The sequence below is a fragment of the Tachyglossus aculeatus genome, chromosome 19 (genome assembly GCF_015852505.1).
Source record: "Tachyglossus aculeatus isolate mTacAcu1 chromosome 19, mTacAcu1.pri, whole genome shotgun sequence".
In the NCBI taxonomy this organism is placed as follows: domain Eukaryota; kingdom Metazoa; phylum Chordata; class Mammalia; order Monotremata; family Tachyglossidae; genus Tachyglossus; species Tachyglossus aculeatus.
This window is the reverse complement of record NC_052084.1, coordinates 13,400,019-13,412,650: the sequence shown is the minus strand read 5'-3', so window position 1 is coordinate 13,412,650 and position 12,632 is coordinate 13,400,019. Positions and strand designations below refer to the sequence as shown.

At 42.3% G+C, this 12,632-nt stretch overlaps 1 protein-coding gene across 1 annotated transcript in view; it reads right to left on the bottom strand.

Moving 5' to 3' along the window:
* The window catches only part of LPGAT1 (lysophosphatidylglycerol acyltransferase 1), a 52,285-nt gene extending 39,875 nt beyond the window's left edge, over positions 1-12,410 (bottom strand). The window contains exons 1-2 of the mRNA XM_038760751.1: positions 12,335-12,410; positions 9,240-9,506 (exon numbers count right to left, since the gene is read on the bottom strand). Of these exons, the coding sequence (XP_038616679.1) occupies positions 9,240-9,477 (238 nt within the window). The 5' untranslated portion in view covers positions 9,478-9,506; positions 12,335-12,410. The remainder of the gene's footprint in view (positions 1-9,239; positions 9,507-12,334) is intronic.
* Between the last annotated feature and the right edge of the window lie 222 nt (positions 12,411-12,632).

Here is a 12,632-nt window from a genome sequence, read left to right as displayed (position 1 = left end):
GACAACTAAAATACTCATGGGGAACAAGCAGCTTCCTTATGCGGCTAGACAGAGAGGATAAACAGGAAAAAAAAAACTGAGAAGGGACACCCGACTGAAGTTTCCAAAATCAGAAATGGTCTAAATAGGGAGAGAACTAAATTGTTATTCACCAATTCTCACATAAGGATGAAGGAAGAAGAGAGAAATGGACAACAGCAGAGTAAAGAACACTGGGAAAGAAGAAGCAGCGTTGCCTGGTGGATAGAGCCTGTGCCCGGGCGTCAGAAGGACCTGGGCTCTAGTCCTGGCTTCATCATGTGTCCGCTATGTGACCTTGGGCAGGTCACTTCACTTCCCTGTGACTCAGTTACCTCACCTGGAAAATGGAGATTAAGACTGAGAGTCCTATGTGGGACAGGGACTGTGTCCAACCTAATTACCTTCTATCTACCCCGTTGTTGGGTAGGGACCGTTTCTATATGTTGCCGACTTGTACTTCCCAAGCGCTTAGTACAGTGCTCTGCACACTGGAAGTGCTCAATAAATACGATTGAATGAATGCATGAATCTACCCCAGTGCTTAGAACAGTGCCTGGCACATAGTAAGCACTTAAACACCATAAAAAATTGGGAGAGGTAGGGTAAAGATAAAGAAAACTATAGGAGGGAAGGAAAGGAAAGGAAGTGGGAAGGAGAAACAGAGTGTCTAACCCAGGTAAAGACCAGGTATTTCTGCTGGTATTATGTAATCTTACCTAAATCTTTTGCATTCAATCACAGCCCAAAGAATTTGGGACCTGGCATAAGCTTTCTCTATATTTTCATGCTTGTTTTTAGTTTTTCAACAGATGCAACACACTGATGACATCTTCCAAAATGTTTTAAATGAATGCATATAGTTTCTTTGGAATCAAATCAGGGATTACTGTAGACTCAAGGCATCACAAACTCCAGACATCACTCAAACAGACAATTTACCGCTTTTGATCTCTCTCCTGTCTGGTTGAGATTCCTACACTAGACATACACAGATGACAGTAATAGCTCTGAGTCAGGTTTAATGTTGCTTACACTTTAGAAAACGCTTCACAATGTTCAAGTTTTCCCCCTTCCAACCCCATCCACCATACACAAAAGGACAACAGCCTGCTAAGCAATCAGAAAATGAAATTCTGAACCTGTCCCTAGATGAGCAGTGGCTCTGAAGTGACAGCTCAGAACAATGATCTAAGCATTTTTCTTTAAAAAGACACATAATTATACTTTACACTAATTCTGGGCTTTTCCATCTTTTTTTGTAGAAACTGGACAACACCCCCGGGGCTAGGGAGATGAACACATACATACCTCCCCCTCCTCCCCACGCCCCTCACACATATGGGAAGGTGGTGACACAGAAGTAAAGCTGTTGGAGTTGGTTGAGGTGTCTGTTCTCTGCTTAAGGCCATGAATGGGAATGCCAAGACCTACAGCCTTGTCAAGGTTCCAACTTCCAGCCAATCTCATACACACAATGATTTTGCATAACCAAAATTAAAAACAGTGAGGTATGAGTCGTAATATTAAAGTTCCATCCTGTTTTTTTTTTTTAAGTAGATTTTTAAGAATGATTTTAAATTAGTGCAAACTAAGAGGTATTTGAAACGTGGTGAGAGGGGTGCAGTGATTAGGGGAAAGGGGGATAACAATCCAGAAACGCACTCATTTTGTCTACCATGCAGTCAATATTTTAAGCTGGCATCTACTAAAAATAAAAAATACCAAAAAGAAAATAAAGCTATAAAAGAAAAACCTGGACATCCAAATTGCAAATGGGTATGTTAGAGAAAAAGAATATTCCTCTATAATGAGGAATTATATGACCCATAATAGCGATGTTTACCAATTCTGAGTTGCTATTTCCTAGATGTCAGAGAAAGTCTAAGGGGAGGTGGGACCCACAGTCTGGGCACCAGGGCATGGATTTGGAATCAACCCTCTTCACCGCTCCCCTGGACTTCCAATCTCCTGCTTTGCCAATTTCCAAAGGCATCAAGCTGCAGCAGCGCACCCTTTGACTTCCCACCCCACCAGACTGCCAAGTGAAATGCCTCCAGACTCCCTGCCACCCCCATCGAGCCATTTAATTGCAGTGTGCCTTTGCTCCCAACCTGCCCTGTGCCTGTGGGGACAGAAAGGGTTTTAAGCAGTGGCAGTGTGAGGCTTCCATAAAATGTAAATTGTTAGGAAGACTTTGGACTTTGCACAACTAGGGCAACAGCATAGTGAGGCCTCATCCATCCCCACTTCCCTCCGTATCTGCTGGACTCTGGGCCTTAACTTTGACTTTTTCATCTTTTCTTATGTGTCTGTCACCAAACCCCTCCTCCTCCCTTATCCCAACCCCTTGGGGCCATATGAAATTCTCTCCCATGTATTTGTTCCCCAGCACTAATTCAGTGCTTTGCACACATTAGGCGCTTAATAAACACCATTACTTTTACTGCTACTGCAGAAATAAAATTCCAGGAGTATAGCTCTGGGTCATTATCCTCCTTAATCACTACAGCATCATCAATGGCATTTATTGAATGTTTACTGTGAGCAGAGCACTGCGCACCCCTGAGCCAATGACTGCTAGAGGTCTGAACAGATTGGGTCCAGCACACAGAAGCAAAGGCTTCTGAAACTAATTACAGGTCTTAGTAGCCTCAAGACAACACCCATGTGTGAGTGACCACAGTAGTGAGATCAGATCCACGGCCAGTTTGACTCAATTCTGGTTCAGTTAGATGCCACCAAAAGGCAGCTGTGGTAGGCTAGGCTGGGCATGGCTTGGGCTGGACCAAGCCAAGTCACAGATTTCCAACTTGGCCAGTTTCTTCTAGCTTTTAAATTCCCCGTCTTCCTAACTGCTTGGAGACATTATTTTAATTTATATTTACATATAAACTACTCATTGATTTTCACCAGGGTTGCCATAAAAACAGAAAAAGTAGTCTAATAAAGCTTTCTTCTTTCCCTCCCAAGCTTTTTCCAAACTATGTTCCTGAAAATCTGCCTCTCTTTGCAAATTTTTGGCACTCATTTCTTACTTTATTACTTACAGAAACACTGCCTAATAATTTTTGAGTTTGCTCCAAAAGTGTTGTTCATAAAGAAAAGCGAAGAATCGGGCAACCACACATACACACAAAAAAATCTCTCCTTCCATTTATTCCCTTACAAACTACTCCACTTCAAATGCATATACCGCAACTACATGCTGTGGTGTAAAAAAAAAAAAAAAACATCTGAGCGCAATGTGTTGTACAGTCAACTCATGAAAGTGAGGACTATTTATACAGCTATTCATAAATTCCTTCCCCTTTAGCAATATTCAGTCTATTCAACTCTAAATATATTTTTCTTTGCAACATGAGAAAAAGTACTGTTACCACTACTTTGGATTTCAAAACACCTTTCTTCCTAAGTACTTGAAACGTTTTCATACTATTCCTTTGGGGTAGGAAAACGAAGGATTTATTACAAATTGACAGGTGGAAAAACCATAGCACTGAAGTTATATGGCCTGCCCTAAATCAAACAGTGAATCTCATGGCATGACTTCAACTTGAATCTAGCTCTCCTGATTCCCAATCCAGTGCTCTTTTTACTAGATTTTAAAACCATGCTATCAGCCCACCCTCCCCATATTTTCAGTCTTGGAAACCTTCCAAATAATTCCTTTTTTTTAATTCCCAAAATTTGGCCCCTATATTCTATTTTCTCATCTCATTCTTGGAACTTACATTCCCAAATACAATATATAATGGACAAAAAAATGTAAATGTGGGGAAAAAAAAATCACCTTGCACAACAGTCATCTGCATACAGTAAGCCCTCAATAAATACCATTCATTGATTGATGTGAGGGAAGGGGGTATCTAGTGACGGTTTTTGAGGAGTGGAAAGATGTGTGCCTAAAGACATTTTAAAATAATGATCCAAGCAGAACAGTACAGTACGGACTAGAGGAGAGAGGCTGAAGACAAGACCAGTGAGAAAGCTCATTCAGTAATATAGATGGGAGATGGCAAGAGCAAGAACTAATCAATGGTATTTACTGAGCCCTTACTCTATGCAGAGAACTGTACTAAGCACTTGGGAGAGTACAATACAGTGACCGTTTGGGTGAAAAGGAAGGGCACTGTGTAAGACTGGATTTTTGGTCTATCTGGATTACTCCTGCTTAGAAAACTGGCCATGACACAGTATCAGGTATGCAGCTATTTCTTGATTATCAACAAGAAAATCAAAACAGAGACAAGTAATGTAGATTAGGCAATAAACCACACAAACAATAAAATGAGAGCAATGGCTCAGGCTAGCTGAGGTGGCTAGGGAAAGTGGACCCTGGACCTTCCAGCATAGTGAGAAGAAGGAGCCCCTAGGCTTGTCTCACGGTAAGAGAGGCAGTCTTGTCTCAGTGGAATTTGGGCTGATTAACTGTTGTGGACTCATATGTGGCAGTCTGACCAAAGGTCAGAAGAAGGATGGGCTTACAGCTGGTGAAAGTCTGAAAAACTTGCGGCAGGTAACTCACAGAATGAACTATGAACTTTCAGATAATTGCAAATTGACTGTCCACCAAAAATCCCAGTGGAGCCACCTCAGGATATTCCACCTTCCCCTACTGCAATAAAAAAAATACAAGAGCTACATGGACAAACTTGAGTATAAGAAGAGCATAATGAAATTAGACAGCAAGCAGTATCTCTTTATATGCTTCAAATTGAGACACCCTTGAAGAAAAATGAGTTGGAAGGAGCAGGGAAGAAAAGTTTTTTTTTTTACAACAAAAACATTCAGAAACTCTGCCAAAATTGTGAATTTTCACAAGGAAAAAAAGCCACACTCCTAATGTTTACATATCTAACATATAGCCAAACATACAGCAGTAAAATAGTTTATCATATCAAAAAGTGGCAAATTTAAACTACCAAACACTGGTTATGTTAGATATTTGTTAAAAAAATAGAAGTATTCTATAGCAATACCTCATTCTCATCTTACTAATTAATTCTAATCAGTCTCTTTAGACATGGGTCCACAATAAAAGCAATTTATTTTGCTTTAAAAAGTAAGCATATATTATAGCTGATGAAAAGAACTCCAATATGCATGGTAAAATTTTGCTTTTATGGGATCTACATGTCTTAACACATATCAGGGAAAAATTCAGCTCTGCTCCCAGCAAAATCCCATCTTCTTGGCAATAAGGTAGAAGTAGTGCGGCCTCATGGTTAGAGCACAGGACTGGAAGTCAGAAGGACCTGGGTTCTAATCCCATATCCACCACTTGTTTGCAATGTGACCTTGGTATCTGTGCCTCTGTTACTTCAGCTGTAAAATGGGGATTAAGAATGTGAGACCCATGTGGGACATCGACTGTGTCCAACCTGACTAACTTTTATCTCCCACAGCGCTTATTACAGTGCCGGGCACATAGTAAGTGCTTAACAAATGCCATTAAAAACAAAGGGGAAGTTGAGGACATAATCCAAAGGATTATGTCAATCAACCTCTTTTTACATGCATTTCCTCTTTTGGGAGTAAATAATAATAATCCCCCATTTTACAGAAGAGGGAACTGAAGCTCAAAGAAATGAAGTGACTGGCCCAAGGTCACACAGCAGACAAGTGGTGGAGCCGGGATTAGAAGCCATGACCTTCTGACTCCCAGTCCTGGGCTCTAGCCACTACACCATGCTGCTTCTCTCATCTGCACATTAACTTCTGTTTAAGTACATTTCTCATTTCTTTTTTCGGTAAAGCAGGTATTGGAACTTTTAATAATAATAATGATAATAATAATGGCATTTATTCAGCGCTTACTATGTGCAAAGCACTGTTCTAAGTGCTGGGGAGGTTACAAGATGATCAGGTTGTCCCACGAGGGGCTCACAGTCTTAATCCCCATTTTACAGATGAGGCAACTAAGGCACAGTTTCTATACTTGTTTCTGATTTGATTAAACCCAGGAACAGGGTCCAAACAACCAAATGTATAAATTATCATTAGGGAAGCCAATCCTCTCCACCTCCCCCAAAAAATCAAACAGTTCACATATAATAAAGAGTTCTACATTTAAATGGAGGCATATCCTGAGTTTCAACCATTCCATAACTTCTCCGGGAATGCAGCCTATACTGTTTGAGGCCTTACAACAGGCAAAAGCACTATAACTAATGCCTCCTTCCTACCTGGGCTGAAATGGAGAAATCTTGGAGGAGGCTCTGTCCACTGTCTGTCAGATTTTCAAGGCATGGGTGAGACCCCTGAACAGATTATCAAAGAAGTTGTTAAACTGGGGCAAGAACTTAATTAGAAATGGACGATGCAGGTGTTGCTTAGTTAACCTCATTCACAGGAATAGTCCAACAAGGACCTCTGAGCTTCAGCTGCCTTGTTGCCAAATGCCAAGACAGATGAAGGAGTTATGGTTTCTCTACCACCAGCTAAACTAGATAATTTTTTAAAAATTAGGCACCAGTTCTCAAGAAAGAGGATAAATTTATAAATGATGAGGAGACGCATTCAAATGTGTGCAGTCTACTACAATGTGTTTCAAGCAGAGCACACAGTTTTTATTCCAGCTGAATTGGCCAAATTTTTCACAAAATTGGCAAACCACTATCAGAGTTAGCAAAACAAGTTTCTTCTGCCTCTGTCCCCTCCTGCAAAGAGTTTTAATCATATTACGACTCTTCAGTTCCTGTGAGGCTATGCTTGAATAACCTCAAAAATAATTGTTTAGTGATATTTACCATTAAAATATTCAGCACAGAGCGTGGCTCAGTGGAAAGAGCCCAGGCTTTGGAGTCAGAGGTCATGGGTTCAAATCCCGGCTCTGCCAATTGTCAGCTGTGTGACTTTGGGCAAGTCACTTAACTTCTCTGTACCTCAGTTACCTCACCTGGAAAATGGGGATTATGACTGTGAGCCCCACGTGGGACAACCTGATTACCTTGTATCTCCCCTAGCGCTTAGAACAGTGCTTGGCACATAATAAGCGCTTAACAAATACCAAAATTATTATTATTATAATTTCATATGACTTTTCTAGAGGTTCTGGAGATGGATCCTAATTTGTAACGTGTAAATTATACAGGAAAGCATGCCCATGATACAATCATATTTTCAAGGAACATAACTTGGTCATATCATGGGGTACCTCTGTATTTAAAGTGATCAAGCGGTTAAAATGCAGTAGCACAGTACTCAGCAGATGGTTATGGTAGACAAAAATATGTAAATACTTTCTAAGTAGGTGTCAAAAGAAACCACACAGGTCTTCCTTAAGGAGAAAAAAGACTAAAAGAAAGTATGTTAAAAATATACTAGTAGCTATGCCAGTTTTGACTTGAACTTTAGATCAATCATATTTATTGAGCACTTACCATGTGCAGAGCACTGTACTAAGCACTTAGGAGAGCACAACAGAATTGGCAGGCATGTTCTCTGCCCACAATGAGCCTACAGTCTAGAGGGCACCATAAACTGCCATAGTCAAGTCAATCCCAAATTCATTTTTTTGGCATTACCATCATGCTACATCTTTCATCTAAAATACACAAAAGAGTACTGCAACTTCATTTTTAATGACACTGGTGCCTTTAAAATCTTAAAACTGTAGAATTATGTGAACCACTTTCTTAGGCATTCTGAACAAACATTAAAACTACTAGCAGCACACCCAGAATAGCTCAAACTACACTAGGCAAAGCAATTCGGAAGCAGTGCAGTTTGTATGGGCATTCAGCCCCACGGATTGCAGCTTCATTTTTTTTAAAGTTTTTTTTTTTTTTAATCACCACCATCACCTGCTTTGAAAGCAACTAGAAGCTCACCTAATGTGTCCAAAGATCATGGGCATCTTGGTAAGGCATATACAAGGAGCCAACAGACATACTAGCCAAGGGCCTTCATCTCTTGCAGTATAATCACTGCCTTTGCTGGAAAAACTTCCACCTGGGGCAACACAGAGCTGAGAGAGAGCAGGAGTCCAGTCAGACTCCATTAAAAGGTTGTGCACTGTCAATCCTACTTCTTGTCTATATGGGTAAAATCTGCAGATGCAGCCTGAGCAGGAAAAAATAAAACAGAAAACCTAAAAAGGTTTCTGCAGGGTCTGCCCTACCCATTTGATCACTTCAAGATAAATGAAGCACTTAACAAATGTTGATTTAGCCCAGCAAACAAAAGCACTGGTTGTCCTAAGGCTCTCAGCTTTTACCTGTGATTTGCATCTTTTGCTTAACTGTTTTGTTTGTTTTAGTTTGACATCTTAATCTTAATACTTCTCTGCTTCCCCCTGCTGGATTTGCTGACAGCACATAGGATTATATTTTCCCCAATCTTGACTTTTTAAGACAGCAGCATCTTCACTGACACCCTGCCTGAGCATCTACAAAGACTACATGCAAAAAAAAAATAAAAATGGAAAGATTATCTTCCCAATTCTAAAAACTCCAAACTTTACCAAGATAAAGAGTTTAATTACATGACACACAATACAGAATTCTCGCGTCAAGGCATAACCTAAAGGTATATTAGGATTTACCAACAGAGAAGTGTATTCCTAATTTTCATTTATTCCACTAAATGTCTAATTCAGAAACCTTCCCCCTGCTTTTTTCAAGCTGGTATAGAAAACAAATTTATCCCTTTGCGATAATCTTCACAGCAATTTATAAACTAATAGTACCTCTACATATGCATAACAGGGTTAATAAAGCAGTTTAAAAGATGGCTAAGTAGAACAGGTTCATATGCTGTCTCCCTACCACGGTGTCATATAAATCGTACATTTTTCAACTGTATTACCAATATTTCTTCTAAGCTTCATTAGCGCTTGTGTTATCATGCACCGGGTTCCGAACTCTTCATTCTGTTGGGCCACTACAAACCCTCGCCCTGCTGCTCTCTCGGGAGCTATGCTTGGCCACAGGTGGAAAATGCTTCTTTCAAATGACTACGATTTGTACCTTCAATAAATGAATGAATGAAGCAGCACCGCATCCCCAAGTCAAATGTTTTTTAACAATCGTTATTTTCCAATAAATTGGATTTGCAACAGGGGTTTCAACCTATTCTGTTCACTGGAAACATATTCCAAAAATGCAAAAAATAGCTGAAATTTAAAATGCATATCATATATAAGATGCCGGTTCCCAATTTATTTTACAATTGTTTATAACCGTGAGTAATAAAAGAGCAGGGGCTCTGACACTTACCTGTATATCCAGCACACCATCCCCAGGAAGCCACCATTGCCAAAAGCCATTTATACATGACTCCTTCGATATACCAGAAACGTTTCCTGTCTACTGCCCGGAGAGGCTGCAGTAGTATCATATAGAAGACATACGATGGAATAGCAGCCAGGTTATTGAGGACCATGAAGGCAAATCTCAGGATAGCTTTCAGAAACATAAAGCCCATCCATGGAGCGTCTTCTAAAGTCACTGCCATTCTTCTCTACTGGAGTCCTTAGGCTCTTCCTAGAGAAAAGGAAAAACCCGTTTACAGATCTAAATGAATTTTAAGAACATCTACTCTAGCCATAACTCTAAGCGTACAAATGGGAAAAAAAATCAACCCCCACGGGTTTAAGATTACGAGAAGTAAAATTCTTAGTGATTTACTCGGGAAATTCCTGAGGAGGGCAGGGACTGGAAAGAAGAGTCGGACAAGGTCACGGAGCTGCCAACTGAGGTAGTGTGTCATCATATATTTAGCAAACGATAATACAACCTCTCCCCCCGGCACACATATTACAAATACATGACTTTCCCTGGAATGCTTCTTACTGTAACCTCGATGTTCTGGATTTGCACCTTCCTCCTTCCCAGGTATTTCCACCCAGACTGATGGAGAATAAGATATGTGTATGTGTGTATACACACATATATATGCGTGTATGTATATATATAGATATATATATATATCATCATCAATCGTATTTATTGAGCGCTGTGTGCAGAGCACTGTACTAAGCGCTTGGGAAGTACAAGTTGGCAACATATACAGTCCCTACCCAGCAGTGGGCTCACAGTCTAAAAGGGGGAGACAGAAAACAAAACCAAACATACTAACAAAATAAAATAGAATAGATATGAACAAGTAAAATAAATAGAGTAATAAATGTGTACAAACATAAATACATATATACAGGTGTTGTGGGGAAGGGAAGGAGGTAAGATGGGGGATGGAGAGGGGGATGGGGGGGGAGATATATATATGTGTGTATACACACATCTTATGATATATGATCATAAGATATGTATCCACACACATCTTATATATGATATATATATTCCGATTTTTCCAGCTATTGAGGGTCGAATTATAACCAGCATTTCCGCTTGTGAATTTAGCCTCACATCGGTTCCCAGAGAAGAAAGAGAGCTGTGCTTAAGGTGATTATTCTCTGTTTCCCCCTTTTAGACTGTGAGCCCACTGTTGGGTAGGGACTGTCTCTAGATGTTGCCATCCTGTACTTCCCAAGCACTTAGTCCAGTGCTCTGCACACAGTAAGCGCTCAGTAAATACGATTGATGATGATGATTATGAGAAAGAGAGAAAGTGCGGAGGGAGGAGTGAAATGAAAGACAAAAATGGAAAACGCAAAAAGAGAGAGAGAGAGAGAGAGGGTGAGGAGGAAGGAACCCCAAAGGGAGAAGTAAGAGAAAGGCGAGGCCTGGGAGGGTTAGGTTCACAGATGAGGGAGAAGAAGGGGGGAGAAAGCAAGAAAGGAAGCGGAGAGAAATGTGAGAGGAAAGTGAACCCACTGTTGGGTAGGGACTGTCTCTATATGTTGCCAGCTTGTACTTCCCAAGCGCTTAGTACAGTGCTCTGCACACAGTAAGTGCTCAATAAATACGATTGATGATGATGATGATTATGAGAAAAAGAGAAAGTGCGGAGGGAGGGGTGAAATGAAAGACAAAAATGGAAAATGCAAAGAGAGAGAGAGAGAGAGAGAGAGAGAGAGAGAGAGAGAGAGAGAGAGGGTGAGGAGGAAGGAACCCCAAAGGGAGAAGTAGGAGAAAGGCGAGGCCTGGGGGGGTGAGGTTCACAGAAGAGGGAGAGGAAGGGTCGGGGGGGAAGCAAGAAAGGAAGCGGAGAGAAATGTGAGAGGAAAATGAACCCACTGTTGGGTAGGGACTGTGTCTATATGTTGCCAATCTGTCCTTCCCAAGCGCTTAGTCCAGTGCTCCGCACACAGTAAGCGCTCAATAAATACGATTGATGATGATGATGATGATTATGAGAAAAAGAGAAAGTGCGGAGGGAGGGGTGAAATTAAAGACAAAAATGGAAAATGCAAAGAGAGAGAGAGAGAGAGAGAGAGAGAGAGAGAGGGTGAGGAGAAAGGAACCCCAAAGGGAGAAGTAAGAGAAAGGCGAGGCCTGGGGGGGGTGAGGTTCACAGAAGAGGGAGAGGAAGGGGGGGGAGAAAGCAAGAAAGGAAGCGGAGAGAAATGTGAGAGGAAAATGAACCCACTGTTGGGTAGGGACTGTCTCTCTATGTTGCCAATCTGTCCTTCCCAAGCGCTTAGTCCAGTGCTCCGCACACAGTAAGCGCTCAACAAATACGATTGATGATGATGATGATGATTATGAGAAAAAGAGAAAGTGCGGAGGGAGGGCTGAAATGAAAGACAAAAATGGAAAATGCAGAGAGAGAGAGAGAGAGAGAGAGAGGGTGAGGAGAAAGGAACCCCAAAGGGAGAAGTAAGAGAAAGGCGAGGCCTGGGGGGGTGAGGTTCACAGAAGAGGGAGAGGAAGGGGGGGGAGAAAGCAAGAAAGGAAGCGGAGAGAAATGTGAGAGGAAAGTGAACCCACTGTTGGGTAGGGACTGTCTCTCTATGTTGCCAATCTGTCCTTCCCAAGTGCTTAGTCCAGTGCTCTGCACATAGTAAGTGCTCAATAAATACGATTGATGATGATGATGATGATTATGAGAAAAAGAGAAAGTGCGGAGGGAGGGGTGAAATTAAAGACAAAAATGGAAAATGCAAAGAGAGAGAGAGAGAGAGAGAGAGAGAGAGAGAGAGGGTGAGGAGAAAGGAACCCCAAAGGGAGAAGTAAGAGAAAGGCGAGGCCTGGGGGGGTGAGGTTCACAGAAAGGGGGGGGGGGGGGGGGGAGCAAGAAAGGAAGCGGAGAGAAATGTGAGAGGAAAATGAACCCACTGTTGGGTAGGGACTGTCTCTCTATGTTGCCAATCTGTCCTTCCCAAGCGCTTAGTCCAGTGCTCTGCACATAGTAAGCGCTCAATAAATACGATTGATGATGATGAAAGAGGCCGTGGGGCGTCCCCGCTCACCTTCTCCGGCGCAGAGGACTGGAGCCGGCGGCGGAGGAGGAGGCGGCTCAGGCCGAGGCGGGGGGCCCTGGCGGCGGGGTCGAGGTCGGGGAGGCAGGCGGGCGGGCGGGCACGAGGTCGAGGTCGGGGAGGCAGGCGGGCGGGCGGGCACGAGGTCGGGGTCGGGGAGGCAGGCAGGCGGGCGGGCGGGCGCGGGGTCATGGACGTGGAGGCGGGCGGTCTGTCGGTCGGGCTCCCTCTGGCTCTAGTCCCCCAGCAGCTGCCTGCAGACGGACGGACGGACGGACGGACGGGGAGC